This window comes from Bufo bufo, chromosome 7, assembly GCF_905171765.1.
Source record: "Bufo bufo chromosome 7, aBufBuf1.1, whole genome shotgun sequence".
In the NCBI taxonomy this organism is placed as follows: Eukaryota; Metazoa; Chordata; class Amphibia; order Anura; family Bufonidae; genus Bufo; species Bufo bufo.
In genome coordinates, this window is record NC_053395.1 from 46,415,122 (window position 1) to 46,436,187 (window position 21,066).

At 45.8% G+C, this 21,066-nt stretch overlaps 1 protein-coding gene across 2 annotated transcripts; it reads right to left on the reverse strand.

Moving 5' to 3' along the window:
* Positions 1-1,091: 1,091 nt before the first annotated feature.
* CDR2 (cerebellar degeneration related protein 2) lies at positions 1,092-20,908 on the reverse strand. 2 transcript variants are annotated; one of them, XM_040439989.1, is made up of 6 exons: positions 20,717-20,908; positions 15,523-15,526; positions 8,606-8,718; positions 4,303-4,451; positions 2,966-3,130; positions 1,092-2,218 (listed from the first exon to the last, which is right to left on the reverse strand). In XM_040439989.1, exons 1-6 carry the CDS (start codon positions 20,789-20,791, stop codon positions 1,387-1,389), a joined length of 1,338 nt encoding a protein of 445 aa, XP_040295923.1. In that variant the 5' UTR covers positions 20,792-20,908; the 3' UTR covers positions 1,092-1,386. The 2 variants fall into 2 exon arrangements, with proteins under 2 accessions (XP_040295923.1, XP_040295922.1); XM_040439988.1 differs by lacking the exon at positions 15,523-15,526 and having other exon boundaries at positions 20,712-20,908.
* Between the last annotated feature and the right edge of the window lie 158 nt (positions 20,909-21,066).

A 21,066-nucleotide genomic window follows, 5' to 3' on the forward strand; every position in this document is an offset into this window, starting at 1 on the left:
GGTGAGAGCAGCTGACCATCTAATGTACAAAGGGGATTCTTGAATCTCCCCTGACAAGATGTCATGGCGGAAGAATAGGGCAGTTGGGTTCCAATATGCCCAATCCTTTCACTCTCGGGGAGATCACGTGGAGCCACCACAGCCGTCCAGCAGTAGCTTGCTTCTATCTCCCCATTCAGAACACATGCACACCTAGCCAGACATACATGCATGCATGCATGTATATAGGGGATCAGGAAGCATAGCTGTCAACCAAATAAGCATTCGGCCCACCACTATCTAATGTGTACTCCCAACTTTGAGTTTTATTCACAGCAGTGTCTACAGTCTATGGGAATGCTTTTTATTCAGTACCTGAAACGGGTTTGTATAAAAGAAAAAAAAACGTTACCAAAAAGAGGCACTAAATAATGGACAATTCCAGAAATCCATTACATGTGAACAATATCCTCTTTGCTTCAGTAAGTTGCCACCACTTTTTAGTAAACCACTTGCATTAAGCAACCAAAATGGCAGCTCTGCCTCTGCTTTTTGGCAAGAGGCATAAAAGAACATTGGGAACAAAACAATGGAAAATATATTAAAACAATATCTAAAACAAACATTTACGAGAAATGATTTACAGCTAGAAATAAGTGCAATATATTAGTGTTCTGGAATACTACATCACAGTAGGATACGAAAGGTTATCTCCGAATGGGACCAATTATAGAGCCCCATCCCTCCCTCAGCTTTTATATAAAAATAATACCAAAAATATCATACAACTACGTTTCCACAGCTCAGCTCCTACACGGCTGCCATGCATAAAATAGACCATTTATGTTGTGCCTTTCTCTACAAAGTAGACAAGCACGTAATACAAAGGTGACAACACGCTGTCACACTAAAATGCTGCTGGTTGAGTTTAGAAACTTGACCAGCTATATCAAAAAGGAGTTGATGGGTTTACAAAAACATGCTTTCTTCCAAAAAACAGCTCCACACGAGTCCACAGGGTTATCTGTGCTACTGCAGCTCTGCCTCATTCACTTTCATGGAGCTGAGATACCAGAGAACCCATAGACGGGGGTACTATTTTTGGAAAAAAGTGGCCATGTTTTTCCGATCCTGGACAACTCTTTAAGGTCTTCTCCTGGTGAGCACGGTAGGCAAAGATGGTTAAAGCTTGTAAGATACAACAAGGTGAACATCTGAGAGTGGATTACACTTCTTACAGTTTATCACCGATCTAAGTCATCTTGTTGGACACTGTAATTGGCTAATGAGGTAGCCATAAGACATCTTTATGATCAAGCCTTAAAAATAATTTAGAAGGAAATATACATATGAACATATTAAGTTTAAGTAGTGGGTACAGAAGAAAAACACATGGAGACGAAGATTCTAGCTGCTCTGGGAGTTGGAGATAAGTTTGTATTTTGTTCGATGCTCGCTGATCTCTTCTTTGGTTTTGTTTATGCAGCTAAATATTTCCTGAAAAAGAACTTTATACTCCGGCTGGGACGCAGGCGAGATGGGGTGGTGATTGGTGGAATGTAGGGTATTTGGTGGCGAGTTGTCTGACATGTTGGACAGCTTTGAGGTCTGGACAGCCTTGTGACTGAAGAAGTCATCCTCCATCTCACAGCGCTGAAGAAGCTCCTCGTATTTAACTTTAAGAGCACTGTACTGAGAGTCCACCTCGTTGAGCAGAGAAATTCCCCTTTGCTTCACAGCCTCCGTCCTCCTGATACAGGTCTCCTCATGACCATTACAAATGGATTCTGCAGCAGCAGTGGGAAGGACCATCTCACTGCTGCTCCTTTTTAAAGGCTTTTTTCCTACTTCTAGTATAACCGGTTCAGACTCCAAGTCCTTTTCTGCAGTCTCTTTAAATGAGATGAAGATGGACTCTGGAATCAGCTTTTCAACACTGCTGGAGAATACACTATCTGACCGACATATCTGACGCATTTCAGCCACCTCAGCTTCCAGCTCTTCTGCTCGGGCATGATAGGAATCTCTAGCTTTAAGAATCTGTTCTAACTCTGAATTTTCTTTCAAGACCTGATTAAATTCGTCCTCTAAGGTTTCCCTCTTCTTACGTTCTAGGCTGAGCTGTGCCTCCAGAACAGCCAAGGTTTTCTTGAGATGCTCATTTTCCTCCTCAAGAGGACCAGGTTGCGTGTTCAGAGAGGTGATCTTCTCGGCAAAGACGTGATCATAAACAAAATACCTGCAAAAATGGAAATGACTGTTTATAAAATATTTTGTGCAGGAAAAACCTCTTGGATCCAGGCAAGCAAACCATTTATCCCTTCACTGTCAGGTGAAGGAAGGAATATGGTGACCACTCTTGAGAACATTGCTTGCCAAGAGTAGCACATATCACTTTAAGGCCTCTTTCACACTTGCGTTGTTGGGATCCGGCATGCACTTCCGTTGCCGGAGGTGCCTGCCGGATCCGTAACAACGCAAGTGTACTGAAAGCATTTGAAGACGGAACCGTCTTCCAAATGCTTTCAGTGTTACTATGGCACCCAGGACGCTATTAAAGTCCTGGTTGCCATAGTAGGAGCGGGGACCGGGGGAGCGGTATACTTACAGTCCGTGCGGCTCCCCGGGCGCTCCAGAATGACGTCAGAGCGCCCCATGCGCATGGATGACGTGATCCATGCGATCACGTGATCCATGCGCTTGGGGCGCCCTGACGTCACTCTGAAGCGCCCGGGGAGCCGCACGGACGGTAAGTATTATAAAAGTAAGTATTATAAAAGTCCGTTTTTTTATATAACTACTGAACCAAACTGAGTAATAGCCCTATATATTGAGAAACCGCAGCATAAGGATTTTAAGGAGACAAAAAAAAAAAAAAGAGTTTATTGGAGTGACAGAAGGGACTTTTATCCATTTTTGTTTTTATGTTAGAGACTATCACTCACAGCCACAATGTCTTGAACGCATCAATATGTGTAAAACTTACTTGCGCAGGTCATAGAGTTCCTTCAGACAGGAGAAGCTGTGTGTTGATCTAGACTGGTCAAATCCCTCACGACTACGACGCACATGCCCTGGCTTCTTCAGATCTTCCATTTGTTTCTGGAGATCATCAATGTGAATTTGTAAACTTTCAATAGTGTCTGTCAAACTAAACAGAAAAAACGGATTACTACAAAGAACATCGCCCTCCCCCCCCCAGATGCAATTCACAAAGGATTATTGGTCATAAAAGGGCGTATTTAGAAAGAAAGATATTGGCATTTTAATAGCTTATTAGAGATGGACGAATTTTATAGGATGACTATTCTGCATGGAAGAAATGTTCATGTACAAGGAAGAAACATAGTTTATAAGGCTGAAAAAAAGACATCTGTCCATCCAGCTCAGCCTGTTATCCTGCAAGTTGATCCAGAGGAAGGCAAAAAAAAAAAAAAACCCTGTGAGGTAAAATTGACAGCCTACTTAAAGTTCCAAAACCAACTTCTAGAGCTATAACTAAACAGCTGATTTGGAGGGGGGGGCTATTAGACCCCTGAATATCTGATACTGATAGCAATCAATATCAATGTTAGACAGTTTTGTGGATTTTAAGAATACTGTGCCATATTTGCCTGAATAAGCCCACTCAGCAAAAACAGCAAAAGAAAAAAGCCCACTGTTTGTTTATGGCATTATTTGCCTCTGTATCGGAAACTGAACCCTCCATGTTTTTTGGTGGTCCATTATAACCGAATTCTTGGACGGAATGCAAAACGGAAGCCTTTAAAGAGGCATTCTGTGTTACTCCGTCCTAATACATGTCTATGGGGGCACATAACGGGTTCCGTTATACATAACGAAAAAAATAGTCCAGTCGACAGGATAACAGAACCGTTATGTGTCCCAATAGACATGTATTAGGACGGAGCAAAACAGAATGCCTCTTAAAGGCTTTCGTTTTGCCTTCCGTCCAAGAATTCCGTAATAACTCTGGAACCTATAACGTAATTCAATAATGCCAATGCGAACCCGCCCTTAAAAGGGGTCGTCTAAGTTAAAGGAATATTCTGGTTACATCAAGTTATCACACAGGATAGGGACTAACTACTAGATTGGTGGGGGGGCTGACCACTGAGACCCCCACCGATCACAAGACTAGGTTGAGCATGCGACCTGCCACTCCATTCTCCATCCCTACGGGACTGCCGGAGAGAGTATAGGCATGCTCAGCCCACGTATGGGAGGATCGGGAGCGACCGCTGTCCGCTGAGCATTTGTTATCTCGTGTATATGGCAGCTTAGGTTGTAGTTCAGAACAGGAGTCCACACAAGGCCACCTACCTTACAATCTTTTGCTGTGAGGATCGGCTCTCCAGCACCAGCTTCTGATTGGCATCTTCTAGCTCTCTGGCGGTGACGTCCAGCTGCTCATACACCTTGGCGTGCTGCTCGTTCATGCGTCTCAGAAGTTCCACCTGCTTTGTCAGGTACTGGCAGGAATAAAATAAAATAATTTTGTTTAAAAAAAAGGCACCTTTTTTATTATAGTAAGCTGACATTTCACGCACCCATCTAACAATTTCTACCACAACAATACAGTAAAATGCTTCAGACAACACTAATGGACTCTTCCCAGCTGATGGGTGTGAATGAGCGCAGGAGGCCTCTACAAATGTGCAGCTAATTGGCCTTCTTTACTTCAAAATAAAAGACAATAGATAAAAATTCTCCTCATGCCTAAGCTAGGCCCGTGTACACACCAGGCCTCAGTGACAACGAGGCCACTTTACACCACTATGGACACAACCTGTAATGGTGGAGATTTATCAAAACTGGCTTAGTTGCCCATAGCAACCAATCAGATTCCACCTTTTGTTTTTCAGTGCTCTATGGAAAATGAAAGTATCAATCTGATTGGTTGCTATGGGCAACTTAGCCAACTTTCCTTTGCACCAGTCTTGATAAATCTCCTCTGTTCGTGTTTCAGGCCCAGTATGTACAGTCGTGGCCAAAAGTTTTGAGAATTACATAAATATTTGAAATTGGAAAAGTTGCGGCTTAAGTTTTTATAATAGCAATTTGCATATACTCCAGAATGTAATGAAGAGTGATCAGATGAATTGCATAGTCCTTCTTTGCCATGAAAATTAACTTAATCCCCAAAAAACCTTTCCACTGCATTTCATTGCTGTCATTAAAGGACCTACTGAGATCATTTCAGTAATCGTCTTGTTAACTCAGGTGAGAATGTTGACGAGCACAAGGCTGGAGATCATTATGTCAGGCTGATTAGGTTAAAATGGCAGACTTGACATGTTAAAAGGAGGGTGATGCTTGAAATCATTGTTCTTCCATTGTTAACCATGGTGACCTGCAAAGAAACGCGTGCAGCCATCATTGCATTGCATAAAAATGGCTTCACAGGCAAGGATATTGTGGCTACTAAGATTGCACCTCAATCAACAATTTATAGGATCATCAAGAACTTCAAGGAAAGAGGTTCAATTCTTGTTAAGAAGGCTTCAGGGCGTCCAAGAAAGTCCAGCAAGCGCCAGGATCGTCTCCTAAAGAGGATTCAGCTGCGGTATTGGAGTGCCACCAGTGCAGAGCTTGCTCAGGAATGGCAGCAGGCAGGTGTGAGCGCATCTGCACGCACAGTGAGGTGAAGACTTTTGGAAGATGGCCTGGTGTCAAGAAGGGCAGCAAAGAAGCCACTTCTCTCCAAAAAAAACATCAGGGACAGATTGATCTTCTGCAGAAAGTTTGGTGAATGGACTGCTGAGGACTGGGGCAAAGTCATATTCTCCGATGAAGCCTCTTTCCGATTGTTTGGGGCATCTGGAAAAAGGCTTGTCCGGAGAAGAAAAGGTGAGCGCTACCATCAGTCCTGTGTCATGCCAACAGTAAAGCATCCTGAGACCATTCATGTGTGGGGTTGCTTCTCATCCAAGGGAGTGGGCTCACTCACAATTTTGCCCAAAAACACAGCCATGAATAAAGAATGGTACCAAAACACCCTCCAACAGCAACTTCTTCCAACAGTTTGGTGAAGAACAATGCATTTTCCAGCACGATGGAGCACCGTGCCATAATGCAAAAGTGATAACTAAGTGGCTCGAGGACCAAAACGTTGACATTTTGGGTCCATGTCCTGGAAACTCCCCAGATCTTAATCCCATTGAGAACTTGTGGTCAATCCTCAAGAGGCGGGTGGACAAACAAAAACCCACTAATTCGGACAAACTGCAAGAAGTGATTATGAAAGAATGGGTTGCTATCAGTCCGGAATTGGCCCAGAAGTTGATTGAGAGCATGCCCAGTCGAATTGCAGAGGTCCTGAAAAAGAAGGGCCAACACTGCAAATACTGACTCTTTGCATAAATGTCATGTAATTGTCGATAAAAGCCTTTGAAACGTATGAAGTGCGTGTAATTATATTTCACTACATCAGAAACATCTGAAACAAAGATCTAAAAGCAGTTTAGCAGCAAACTTTGTGAAAACTAATATTTGTGTCATTCTCAAAACTTTTGGCCACGACTGTACACATCTACACTTGCTAACAATGCAGTCTGTAAATTTGGGGCATTTAAAGGGGGTATGCCATCAATGTCAGATAGGTACATCTCCAGAACAGGGTCCCCTAAAGAAAAGAAGAGCAAACTGAGCATGTGCAGCTTGCTATGGGACGTCTGAAAATAGAAAAGCAAGTGCGCGCAGAGATTTTGGGATCTTTCACAGCAGTGAATGGAGGGTGGATGCCCTCTCTTGACTTCGGGGGCCCCCTTCTGGAGATAGGTGCAGGTCTCAGAAGTGGGACCCACACATAGCTGACATCCCTAGGCTATGCCATCAGTATCAGATATAGGAATACCCTTTTAAGCCTCGTCACACCCAGACCTGGCCACCCACTTCTGGGTGAGGTTTATTTAAGCGCTACCCAGTTTTGGCCCAGAATAAGTTGAATTTGCCAAGATGCCAACATTCAGGACAATCATAGCAAATTAGAGAGACTGTTGGCAACTATGCACAAGCCCGACCCTGACTGACAGACGGCAGCATTACAGCTTAATTTTCCTACTAAATTGGGGCCTTTAAATATTACCCCCGGGCACACCCCAAATCCATTTGATAATGCCCCCTTATGGGATGGGTTTTCAATGAAAGCACCACCTGTTTTCAGCCTGAAACGAGGCAAATGTGACAAGAATTTGGGACTGTTGGCCACTAGGCACGGGCCCAGTCACCACAGCGGGTTTCAACTCAGGCTCATGGAAGAGGATCCAAAGCATAGGAACCTACTTTGCCATCTTAAAGCGGTTGTTTCCCCCCTGAGGACCTTTTCTACAGACCCCCCCTCCAGCGTACCCGGACCTGCAGTGGTAATCTTCTTACCCGATATGTGCTGGGCCTAATAGGTAGTAATCTATATTTAAATCTTTTTTTAAAGGGCATCTGTCAGCAGGTTTGTACCTATGACACTGGCTGACCTGTTACATGTGCACTTGGCAGCTGAAGGCATCTGTGTTGGTCCCATGTTCATATGTGCCCGCATTGCTGAGAACAATGATGTTTTAATAGATGCAAATGAGCCTCTAAGAGCAACGGGGGCGTTGCCGTTACCACCTAGAGGCTCTGCTCTCTCTGCCATTGCAAAGAAGGAGTGATGACATCTACACTGTCTGGACCTGACAAAGTGCAGAGGTGGTGGCAGTTACAGAGAGAGCAGAGTCTCTAGGTGCAACGTCAATGCCCCCGTTGCTCTTAGAGGCTCATTTGCATCTATTAAAAGATCAGTTTTCTCAGCAATACGGACATGTATGAACATGGGACCAACACAGATGCCTTCAGCTGCCAAGTGCACATGTAACAGGTCAGCCAGTGTCATAGGTACAAATCTGCTGACAGATGCCCTTTAAACCTAATTTCCCATTCTGCTCTGCTTTAATATTTCTGATATTCTAATCTAGTCCAGATTATTAGACATTTTATTAATACTCTCGTCCCCAGGTCTCTGAATATAATTACACAGACAGAGCTTAGACAGACAGTCCTCTGGTATTCCGCAGCTGCTTCATACGGCAGGGGATTTGTTCCAAAGTATGGATTAACCTGAAGTGCTTCGATATGACCTATTTCAGATTAGCACCTTCCTATGGGACAGGCAGAAAGTACAAGGGACTGGCAATGTCCTAGATATAAAATAATTTCTAATGGTGCATTGACAATGCAATGCACATTCACATGGAAAGTTGTGCTCATCTAATTTCCATACATTCTGCAGAGCTGTATGCAAAATGCAGCCACAACAATGAACAGTTCTGTGCAGCCAAATTGTACCAGCCTCATGTACAGATTCTGGGCACAACCTACAGCCAAGCTTGGCTCCTACAAGGCAATATCAGACTCTCCCATGACAAACCAAACATGCAACCAACAGAGTCTCCTGGGACAGGAGCTCCTGAGAGCCAAAAGGAAGGCAGCAGAATTCTGAGTACAGCTCTGGATAGAACAAATACATATATACTCATCAGACATGTTAAGCATATGAAGCGTGAAGACATCACACTGAAGTGACCTCAATCTCTGCACAGCAGTATGAATACACAATGGGAAGCAGCAAGAGACAGGAAAAGCTTTGTACCTCAATTTCCTGGATCTGTTCCTGGTTGGTGGCATACATCTGCTGCAGAGACTCCTCAAGTTCTGTGTTGCGGTCCAGTAATGTCTTACCAAGTTCAGCTGCAAGCTGTAGATCTGGAGACGGACATGACAGATCATATAAACTGGAAACGTGAAGGATCAAGATATATACCCTGATATCAACATCATCAAGTCTGTCTGAGATTACATGAAGAGACAGAAGGATCTGAGCAAATCTTCAGCAGAAGATCTGCGATTAGTTTTTCAAGATATTTGGAACTACCTCCCCGCTCAGTTCCTTCTAAAAATTGTTTGCAAGTGTACCTAGAAGAACTGATGCTGAAGGCAAAAAGGGTGGTCACACCAAATATTGATTGGATTTAGATTTGTCTTTTGTGCATTTTGCTAAAGGGGTTTTCTGACACATTTTTACTGAAGACCTATCCTCTGATAGATCATTAGTGTCCGATTGGTTTCTGGATAGGTCATCAGTATGCGATTGGTGGGGATCCAACACCCGGGACCCCAAACGATCAGCTGTTTGAGAAGGTACTGGCGCTCCTGTGAGCCCAGTGACCTTCTTTCAGCTTTGCCAAGGCCGTGAGAGGTCAAGTTCATGTGTCTCGTGTCCTAGGCGCTGCCCAGTCCCATTCAAGTGAATGGGACTGAGTGCAATACCAAGCGCAGCCGCTATACAATGTACAGTGCTGTGCTTGGTGAGCAGGGAGAAGGCTGTGGCGCTCAGAGGAGAAGCAGTGCTGATTGGCGGGGCCCCGGGTGTTGGACCTCTACCGATCAGATCCTGATGACCTATCTAGAAAGAGTAGGAAAACCCCTTTAATTGATAAAAATAAACTATTAACACTTCTTAGCATTCTTACTTACCTGCCTAAAACTACTGTACTATATACACACACCGTAAATAATATTTATACCTATCTATATGTATGCGCAGTATATATGTATGCACACACATACAAAAATCATTCTGGCATTACAAACATAAAAGCTTTTAACCATTGTTTGCAAAAACAAACATAAAATTACTTGAAAAGTTACTGCCCTGTAAAAAGCCACACGGTATTGTTACCTAATCTGGGCCGAGTTCAAATAGCAATTATCAGACTGGAAAAAGCAAATATCCTGTAAAGAACAAGATTACGGAGCGCCGTGTACACGGCACCTGTGCGGAGTCAGCATTCATGGATTTACAGCGCATTTACAATACATCCACCTTATGGTGACCCGAAAATGGAGGCGCCACCAGGCCCAGGTGCATCTCCGTGATTCTCACCTCTCTGCTGAGGCGCCCCCTAGTTGTCAGAGGCAGGTTTGAGAGAAGTGAATATAAGCCGCAAAAGCCCTTCTATCATCCACAGCAGAAGGCTACTTTCACACTCGTGTTTGGTGCGGATCCGTTTGTATTATCTATGTTAAAGACAAGATGGATCCGTCTTCACACCATTGAAAGTCAATGGAGGACGGATCGGTTTTCTATTGTGCCAGATTGTGTCATAGAAAACGGATCCGTCCCCATTGACTTACATTGTGTGTCAGGACGGATCCGTTTTGGCTCAGGTTTTGTCAGACGGACACCAAAGTGGAATGGTGACTGAACGGACTGGGCAAACTGATGCATTCTGAGCGGATCCTTTTCCATTCAGAATGCATTAGGGCAAAACGGATCTGTTTTGGACCGCTGGTGAGAGCCCTGAACGGAAAGCCAAAACGCCAGTGTGAAAAGTAGCCTAAGGCCTCATTCATACATTTGTGTCCGCAGTGACAAGATGGCAGTGGTGAAGATGTTCGCGTCCTTGTTTGGTCCGCGTGAACCACGGACGCCATCCGTGTTGTGCCTGTGTTTTTTCACGGACCCATAAACTATAATAGGAGTGAGGGATCTGTGAAGTAGCCACGGCCCTGTTGACCGTGAAAATTCACAGATTAAAATCAATAGGTACGTGAGCTCTCCGTGGAGAACATGGACAGTGCATATCCGTGATTCCCTGACGTGTGAATACGGCCTAATACAGTTACCAGCAAAGTTAATGAGATCTGACAAACCTCACGCACACTGCAAGTTTTTTTGAACGCAAGGAATTTGACTTGTGGTGCGGCTTTTAAAATCCACAGCATGTCAATTGTTTGTGCAGATCCGTAAAGGATGTGGTTTACCCCAAAGATTTCAATGGGGTTGTTAAAATGTACAGAAAATCTGCACCAAAACCACCCAAAAAAAACCCACAACAAATGGTCCGGATGTGTGCAATTTTTATCTGATCTTATTTTAATGTTATATTGGGTTTATTAGACAAAAGTTGTTCCTTTCCGATAACTGTCCGATCATGAGCGGAGATCAGAGGAGCAGTTACATGCAGCAATCATCTCCTCTGTAGGGGGATGAATGATCACTACTGTGATCAATAGTTCCTATAGAGCAGGGATTGGCAACCTTCGGCACTGCTGCCATCATAAAAACTACAACTCCCAGCATGCACTCTTACTTGGCTGTTCATGTAACTACCACAGAAGTGAAAGAAGGATTCTAGGAGTTGGTGCCAGAAGTTGTTGATCCCCCTATAGAGGATCATTGTTTTTGGACAGCAGATAGCTGTTTACACAGAAGCAATCATTTTGGTGTGCGCAGCAGTGATGATTTCACCCAAACATTTGTGCATTCATCGGGTGATCGGCGCCACCTTTATACGTGCTAATAACAGGAATGAGACTCCTGAGAATCGTCCCGATAGTCAGTCCATGGAAAGGGATCTAAAAGCTTAAAGGGGTTGTCCGGGTTCAGAGCTGGACCCGGACATACCTCCATTTTCACCCAGGCAGCCCCCCTGACTTGAGCATCGGAGCAGTTCATGCTCCCATGCTTTGCTTTTGGAGATCCGGCATTTTTTGGAGATCTGGTGACGTCACCGGCACTGATGGGCGGGCTTTAGCACTGCCCTAGCCAGTAAAATGGCTAGGGCAGCACTAAAGCACACCCATCACAGCCAGTGACGTCACCGAACACACTGCCGGGCGGAAGCTTCCGCCCGGCAGTGTGTGATTGTAAACAAAAGAGCCCTTTTCAACAGGTCTTTATTAAAAATATGGAGTCCTTTTTTGTGTACAAAGCCGAGAAGCTGCAGTAGAAGCCTGTGGATTTTTGTCTTTTCCGTCAACTAGGGAGCAAACTGACTCCTTATCTTTGCTCTCAGACCTTATAAAAACACTCAAAGCTCAATAAGAATGTGGCTTAAGTGTTAATGACCTTTTAGTAATTTAAAGATAAGGTTTATTAGATGACCCAAGTGAAAATACTGGCCACACAGAGAAACAGTTAACCCTTGGCAACAGAATGGCTCAATATTTTTAATAAAGGTCAATTGAAAATATGATTTTTAACCAAAAATGAGTAAAATGCAATCATAAACAAAAATTGCCTCCAAATGTGTACATAGTCTTTAAAACCGTTTGTAGGACAAAGATCGAGGACCCAGACTTAAATGGAAAGCCCAGGCCAGGTCAATCTGTTTACATTGACTAAGGGCTGTATTAGACAAACACATTATCTGACCAATAGTCAGTGTGTATAACAAAACATCTGGGTGTGTAATTGGCCATCTGACCAATGATTGGTCAGACAATCTGTCGGTGTAATAGAGCCCTATCTGTGCAAGATTAAAGCTGCCCATACATTATACTGGCTGAACCTGCCAACCATCTAATATGTATGGGGGCCTCCCGACTCAATTAGGGCCCATCATACGCCGTTTGTGTCCACTGTGTGATGGATCCGACACTGGGATGTCATTTTAGTTTATAATGGACAGAACTTAAATACTCTGCTGGATCTGTCCCAGTGGCGTCCGATGGTCTGCAACGACTTCTAATGGGCTCAGTCAGCTTCTATCCTGAGGTCTGTCATTTTGATGGAACGTCCAATAGTCACACAATAGTGGTCGCCACCAGTGATGACATTCCTGCCCGACATGAATGACAGAGCGTTACTTACTCTGCCCGTCACCAGCACTGAGCAATCCTCTGACCTTCTGCACTAGATCCCTTCACCTATTACTTGAAGTCTCTGCAACCTGGTGGATGAAGCAATAATCTTCACATCTACGCCGGCGCTCTGGCTGCAGTAAATCAGCGCCGGTTAACCCTTAAAATTTGACATCGACGTAAATTGGGATTATGGATACGGTTATAGTTGTATGTTTTTTCTTGTCTGGTGGAATAGGATAAACCGTCCATGGAATTTATAGATCAGTTATTCATAATTTTGACTCAAATTGTAAACGGATTTCAAAAACTCCCATCGCGATGAATTCATTACGCCGTTTCCGCACAAAGTACGCTTGATTACGATACGCACGCCTCTTAACAATTGTGGTGCATAATGGGTGGTTCATGCACCAGGAGCTGGGGTAAATTATCCTAAGGCCTCCTGCACATGACCGTACTCGTTTCTGAGGTCTGCAAATCACATTTCGGATACCGGCCGTGTGCATCCCGCATTTTCCCCTTCCGCAGATCCCACAGTATGTTACAAATGTCTATTCTTGGCCAAAAAAATAATAATAATAATAAATGGACAATATATATTTTTTTTTTTTTGTGGATGCTAAAACTACTGTCGTGTGCATGAGGCCTGAATCTGTTGGCTGCACAGGGGCCGTCCGTAACGACAGTGTTCTGAAAAGTGCCACGGTTATAAGGGGGAAAAGTTCAAAATTATTGCGCAAAACGTGCCATGTGCAAAAATTTGCCCTTTTTTACATAAATTCTCCGTATGGATCTATCCCAACTAAGTAGAAGTCAGACAGGACCAACTAAACCGGACGGTCACAGGAAGGTGCACACAGTAGCCGGCAACAGGTTCCCAGGGTGCACTGTGAGAGCGTGCAGAAGGCGAGTACATTGAGGATGACTAGTTGTTACGGCATGCTGAGGAAGTGGAGGGGGGCGCTCTGACTCCCGGGGGTGAGTGGGCATGGAACGTTATTTTTTTTACTGGCGGGGGGGAGCTGTAACCATGAACTTGAGCTGTCCCCTCTCCTGACTTGTTTGTTTTAGTAACTACTTGCATTCCCCCTGTATTATTCCTGCTAGAAGTTTACAAATATATTGTTACCTGTAGCGGGTGTGGATATACCCCCAACTGGTAACACCCCTTTGTACCTTTGCTGCAAGCTGCTAGCAATGGATTCATAAATTCTAGTAGGAATAATAAAGGGACAGCACAACATAGAGCCATAAAAATAAATGCTCCGGAATTATTACAGGGGGAATGCAAGTAGTTACTAAAACTGACAAGTCAGGAGAGGTGACAGGTCCTCATTAATGCCAGGCTTGGAGATTGAGTACCCGTAAAGTATGCCAGTGCCGCCCGCCAACCTTTTTTTTCCAGGCCCGATGCAAGCAGATCAATACATATAGCCTATGAGATCCAGGATTCAGAGCACTTGTAACCTGGAAGAATTTAACACGTACTTGATAAATTCATCAGGGAGGATGCCCTGTATACCGATGCAAACTGCTAAATGACCCTTAAAAAAACAAAACGCTGCCACATTTCAAGATGCCAGCTGCTAACCCAGGGTGGATTTCCACACAGCAGTGAGAATTAAAGAGTCATCCGTGACTAAACAGAGCGAGCAGGGCGCAGCTGCACGGGACACAGAGGGGTCATTCACAAACGTGACAGCGAGGGAGGGGGGCTATGCAAATCATCACACTTCAGAAACTGACTCAATACCATAGATACACCATTCACAACTGCCAAAATGTGTCATGTAGAGAGACGGGGGGGGCCCTAACGTGTCATGTAGAGAGACAGGGGGGGGGGGGGGGGCCCTAACGTGTCATGTAGGGGGGGGGGGGGGATGTAGAGAGACAGGGGGGGGCCCTATGTGTCATGTAGAGAGGACAGTGGGGGGGCCCTAATGTGTCATGTAGGAGACAGGGGGGGGCCCTAATGTGTCATGTAGAGAGACAGGGGGGGCCCTAATGTGACAGGGGCCCTAATGTGGGGGGGGGGGCCCTAATGTGTCATGTAGAGAGACGGGGGGGGGGGGCCCTAATGGGGGCCCTAATGTGTCATGTAGAGAGACAGGGGGGGGCCCTAATGTGTCATGTAGAGAGACAGGGGGGGCCCTAATGTGTCATGTAGAGAGACAGGGGGGGGGGCCCTAATGTGTCATGTAGAGAGACAGGGGGGGGCCCTAATGTGTCATGTAGAGAGACAGGGGGGGCCCTAATGTGTCATGTAGAGAGACAGGGGGGGGCCCTAATGTGTAATGTAGAGAGACAGGGGGGGGGGGCCCTAATGTGTCATGTAGAGAGACAGGGGGGGGCCCTAATGTGTCATGTAGAGATACAGGGGGGCCCCATCAATATAGCTTGCTTGTGCGACTACCACTCCACACAAACTCCTCCAGCATGGGGGCCCAGGATCCCCCTCCTAATAATAAAGGGGGCCCTAGCGATTGTACATTTATCATCTATATCTATCCTGTAGACAGGTGATAAATGTTTTTCATGCTCTAACCCCTAATTGAGATTAGGGAAACGAGGTCATTTTTCTTTCCCAGACACAGCGCCACTCTTGTCAGTGGGCGGTTACGATATAGCAGCTTATCCATATTCAAGTGAATGGGAATAACTGCAGTACCAGACACGTCCAATAGACAAAGGTGGTGCTGTTTCTAGCCAAAAGAACATAAAAAACGACAATCAGATCCTTTTTCTAATCCCGTCAATCTCCAGAAAGACGTGAAAAATAATCCATCCACAATGCACAACAAACGTTCCCACATAGACATAAGATCCCAAGGTACTTTCCTTCCAATCTTCACCTCTATGACCAGTTCAAGGCAATGGAAAGCAGAGAAATCCTTTCTGGATGTAGATGAAGGACGTGACCCTGCTATTCGTCGGGGTGGGGATATCGCTCATGAGCAACGTGCTTGGGATTCTCAGAGGAAAATATTCAACTAGAGGAATGTATGAATACACAAAAGAGGCATAAAAGACATAACAAAGAGAAGGAAAGGCATCTGAAGCAACATAGAGAGGGTGTTACGCAGCTGATAATGCAACTTCCTGCCCTGGTAGAGTCATAGTCTACCAAGTGATGGCCGAGACTAGAGAGGAGCGAATTTGCGCTTATGAAATTCGTTCACACTTCGTTTGGTGGTAAAAGGTGAATTGCGTTATGGATTCCGTTACCACGGACCATAACGCAATTCTATGACGGAAGGCATAACGGAATGCCTTTAGAGACATTCCGTCATAATAGAAGTCTATGGGCTCTAAAGGCATTCCGTTATAAAATTGCGTTATGGTCCGAGGTAACGGAATCCATAACGCAATTCACCTTTTACCACCAAACGAAGTGTGAACGCATTTCAAAATATGAAATTCACTCATCTCTGGCCATGACGTCTCCTCCGTAGTCAGCGTGACCTGTGGACTTCATCTGTGCTAGCAGTAAAACCATATGGACGAACGTAATACGGGTGCATGGATGTGTAGATATCAATACCAGACACCACGGGTCAAAGGAACGGAACCTACAGCTCCATAGTACAGGCTCAATGGGGCGGATTTACTAATCCTGTAGATGGCGGAAGCTTAGGCAGGCTGTCAAGACCTGCACCAGATTTATCACATGGACTCGAAGATCAATGTGGTGCAGGGATAGACACTTTTCTCAGTTAAGTCACACACCCCCCCTGATCAGTTAAGTCACACACCCCCCCTGATCAGTTTAAGTCACCACACCCCCCCCCCCTGATCAATTAAGTCACCCCCCCCCCCCCCCTGATCAGTTAAGTCACACACACCCCCTGATCAGTTAAGTCACACACCCCCCCTGATCAGTTAAGTCACACACCCCCCTGATCAGTTAAGTCACACCCCCCCCCCCCCTGATCAGTTAAGTCACACCCCCCCCCCCTGATCAGTTAAGTCACACCCCCCCCTGATCAGTTAAGTCACACACACCCCTGATCAGTTAAGTCACACACACCCCTGATCAGTTAAGTCACACACCCCCCCTGATCAGTTAAGTCACACACCCCCCCTGATCAGTTAAGTCACACACCCCCCCCCTGATCAGTTTAAGGGGTATTCCCATCACAGACAATGGGGGCACATCGCTACACTGAAAACAGAGCGGGAAGAGATGTGGCTGGAGAACTTCGGGTTTCCCGGGGTCTGGCCACAGCCAAGTGCTCTCCACATACAAGTGAACAGGAGTGCACTGCGCTTTGCGCGGCCCACAGCTCCCATTCATTTCTACTGGGCCGCCGCAAATAGCCGAGCCAGCCCTCGGCTATTTTCCACGGCCCCATAGAAATGAATGGAGGGCGGCTGCGCATGCGCAGAGCACCCTCCGCCACCTTCCCCGCTCTCACCGTAGGTGCGGGTCCCAGAAGTGTGACCTGCACCTATCAGACAATGTGGGTGTATCCTAGCGATATGCCCCCATTGTCTGTGATGGAAAAACCCATTTAAGTCACAACCCTTTTTTTTGGTCTAGGTGCAGTGGAGGTCTCTAAAACAAAAAGGCTCCAAGACCAATTTTAGGCATTCTGAAAATGCCTAGGGCCACCCTCCTTAGCAAATGTGGGCCACTGTGCCGCCCTATGGCGCTCCACTAATTGCCAGATTCTCTACCCTACAAGCAATGCTCTCATGCAGCCACCTGGGATGTTTATGGACGGATAATTAACAAAAAGTAAATTATCAAATGGTTTAACCTGACAGTCTGATCATCGGCCAAGTGAACAGCGTGGAAGCAGTCCGTCCCAGAGTCCACGCGGAGGAGCAGATCACATCCCCTATTGCATAATCCACTGCTCCCAGGTGCAGACACCTGATCTCAGCACAATCTGCACCGACAAAGGATTACATAAAACTGAGATATTAATATCTCTTATCGTTAGAGTTTTTTGTTTTTTTTTTAAACTAGGTTTCCCCTTAGTGTCCAATCTCTCTAGTTTTTCTCCTTTTTTTTGCAGGGACTTGCAGTGCTCCAGGCCCCAAATCAGGGCAGTGCGGAGGTACAGCCATCAGAGCCTATGCAGATAGTGGAGTTCAGCAGTGATGTATATATCCATATGCAATAAGCTCCCCCTAGTGGTGGATTCAAGCAGACAAAAAATATATATTTAAAAAATTTAGAGAGAGATAGATATATCTCTATCTATGAACAGATGTCATATGTGTGTCTATATAGAAACATGCCGGTATTTCAGAAAAGAATAGACCCTTCTAATGGTAGGAGGGGAGAAAAGATGCGCAATACACACGGAAGGTATCTGTATTTTGCAGATCCGCAAATCTGACACGGTCGTGTGAATGAGGCCTGTGTCATTGGAAGCTGGGCATTTGAAGCTCTGTAGTTAGTGCCCATATGGGATTTTGGGCAGCGAAAGGGGGGGGGGGGGGTTTGTTACCAAACTTCAGACCCATTTTGTGGCAAAAAATAAAATTAAAAAAAACCTGGCTCGTATTGCTACATGTGACCGCGCACTTCCATACATTCTACTAAAAGAGACTGACAATTAGCCATATGGATTTTGGGGGTAATTATCAAACTGGTGTAAGTAGAACTGGCTTAGTTGCCCATAGCAACCAATCAGATTCCACCTTTCATTTTCCAAAGGAGCTGTCCAAAATAAAAATAGGAATCTGATCGGTTGCTATGGGCAACTAAGCCAGTTCTACTTTACACCAGCTTGATAAATCTCCCCCTTTGTGTCTGGATCAGAAAAGAGGAGATGTTCACATGGTCTAAATCGACGTGAACGCCACCACCGTCTGCGCCCCAATGTTTCTGATAGGAATCGCACATAGATTTTAAAGGCACATCAAGGAATGATAACGATGATCTTTATTTATATAGCGCCAAACATATTCCACAGCGCATTACAGCGATTAGGTCATCTCCTGACACGAAATCTGTGCAGAAACCGCAAGTTAGCGAGCAATAGTGAATGGGGCTAATCCGTGGCATCGCAGACTGCAAAATCCACGTCAGAAAGCGGCTTATCAGGCTTGGATTTCCTTTGTGGATTACACGCCAATGTGTATTTTCGCCCTTAGTCCTTCGTTTAGATCTGTGGGGGTCCAACACCTGATACCCCCACTGTCACGCCGTGTAATGCAGCTCAGCTCCCATCCGACGCAGGCGCCAGAAACTGTACAGGACTTCCAAACTTTCCGCCATTTTGAAATTTCCTCACCTCAGTTGCCGAACCCGCGCTGCTCCTTATCTTTCACACAATTATTGCTGTGTGTACACCGGCCTTTGGTCACACTTCATTCATTCTACTGGAGTGAGAGGAACTCGGACTGATTTATTACGGGGGACTTTACGCTTTAGCATACCTTCATCAAACCATGTGAAGGGGCAACTTCCCAGTTGAATAAAGCGTGTGCGATAGAATAGTCTGGGTTAGGTAGACATACGGCATAGCACAGGCTCACCATTAAACCTTCTTAACGGGACATGTTACTTTTCACGTCTCAGGTTTTAGAGGAGCGTTACTGGGGTTAGTTCTGTACCCCTAGTGATCTAGGATGATCGTTTGTTGGGGTCATGAGACCCACCGAGGGACGGACAAGTGACCCTGAAAAAAAAAAAGATCAAAAAGTCGCCCCATATAGTAGGTGGGTCTATCTTGGCAGCAGGTAGGGGGAAGTCGGCAAACCATCAGCCACATTGGTGGCAGGTGGAGCTAAAGAGAAAAATACCATGGAATACCCCTTTAAAGGGGTTGTTTAGCCCTAGGGAGTTTTTCTGCAGACCCCCCCCCCCCCCCCCCCCAGAGTGGCCAGACCGAAAATTGGGAATCATGATCACCTGGTCCCCGCTGCTGGGGTCTAACACGTTCGCTCGTAGGTCCCCCCGTGTCAACACCCGGTTTGACGCAGGTCACATGGCCACTGCAGACACGAGCCACCCGTGCATAACATGACCAAGAACCATGATGCAAGGGTGACACAATCATTGGCTGCAGCGCTACGTGATACATGTCAAACCGGTGCTGCGGAGGAGCTGGAACCCAGTACTAGGGACCAGGCAAGTATGATTCCCACCCACAGGGGTCTGGTGGTGGTGGTGGTGGGCTGGTCTGCAGAAAAGATCCCCAGGGGTGAATAACCCCTTTACGACAATAGGACGGCGATCCCCTATCCTTACATGCAGCTCATCATTTTTTATATACCGCCATATAGTGATACTTGGTTCCCAGTATATAGCCCTATAGTGAGACAAGGAGCACCATAACTGTAAATCCCCATATGGAGCACTATTTTTACAAACGCACCACTACAGTAGTAGAACACAACACCCCATATTACGGTGGCCAGCTTCATGACGTCTGTCCCACTGGGTTTTTTCTCTGCGGAGTCAATGGCCACCCCTCGTCCGCAGAGGAGCAGGAACTGTGGCCAACATGCATTCGTATGGCACCGATCTGAAAGCAGCCTTCGGAAGAGCGCCACGGGGCCCTTAGTTCCGACAATCAGACCCACACTCCCCCACGGCGCTGACACAGGGTGACATTCACTGGCATTTAAAGGGACAGCATAAAACACACCACATCCACCGGAGAATGCACACAACATAACCTCTGAGTCCTCTGCACACGAAGAAGGTGCGATCTGATGATCTGGCTATAAATGTCATGGTAATCAATGATCGCAAATAATGATCGCGTTTATGGTACTTGTTCCAAATTATCCATACACAGACATGTCGAATCTATCCATCCTAAATCAAGGACAAACCTTCATGTCCACCCCCTTTCAAATTGATTCCTGACTCAACTGTGGATCTCAGATGCTCATAACTGATTGCTTCCAAAAATTAGGCACAAAAATGTAAGGATCGTGGCTGATCTGGAGACAGCAGTGCAAGTCAAGGTATAAAAGGCACAAAACACAGCAATTAGCAGTAATGGCATCTCATCAGTTCTGCACTTTCCATGGTGATCCTTGAAGATCCAGCAATGTGACTGCTCAGACAATGAGCAGAGTCCTGGAGGAAGGGTGGATCACAGACGCTGGATGCACATGGGACTGGCCCGATGATCACTCACCTTGCCTGCAGGTCCTGGTGATCGTACCACGGCTCATCCTCCTTGATCTCAAACTCCTCCACATTGCTATCGGTCAACATGATGGCAGGACGGATAGAGCTCCGCTCCCCCGGGACCCCAGGCTGCTGCAGGCGGCGGCGGCGGAGGATGCTGACAGCTCAAGAAGCGGCTCTCAGTCTCTACTCTCTATAGTTGCCCCTCCCGCTTCCATCTCCCTCTTTCCGGAAAAAGCCGAACGTTTCCGAACAGCGCCGCAACGTGGCATTCGGAGTGTGTGACGTCTCATTGACACGTGGGAGGGGTTGTTTACAAACGAACCAATAGAAGGGCGGGATGAAGTGACAGCGGCTACCGT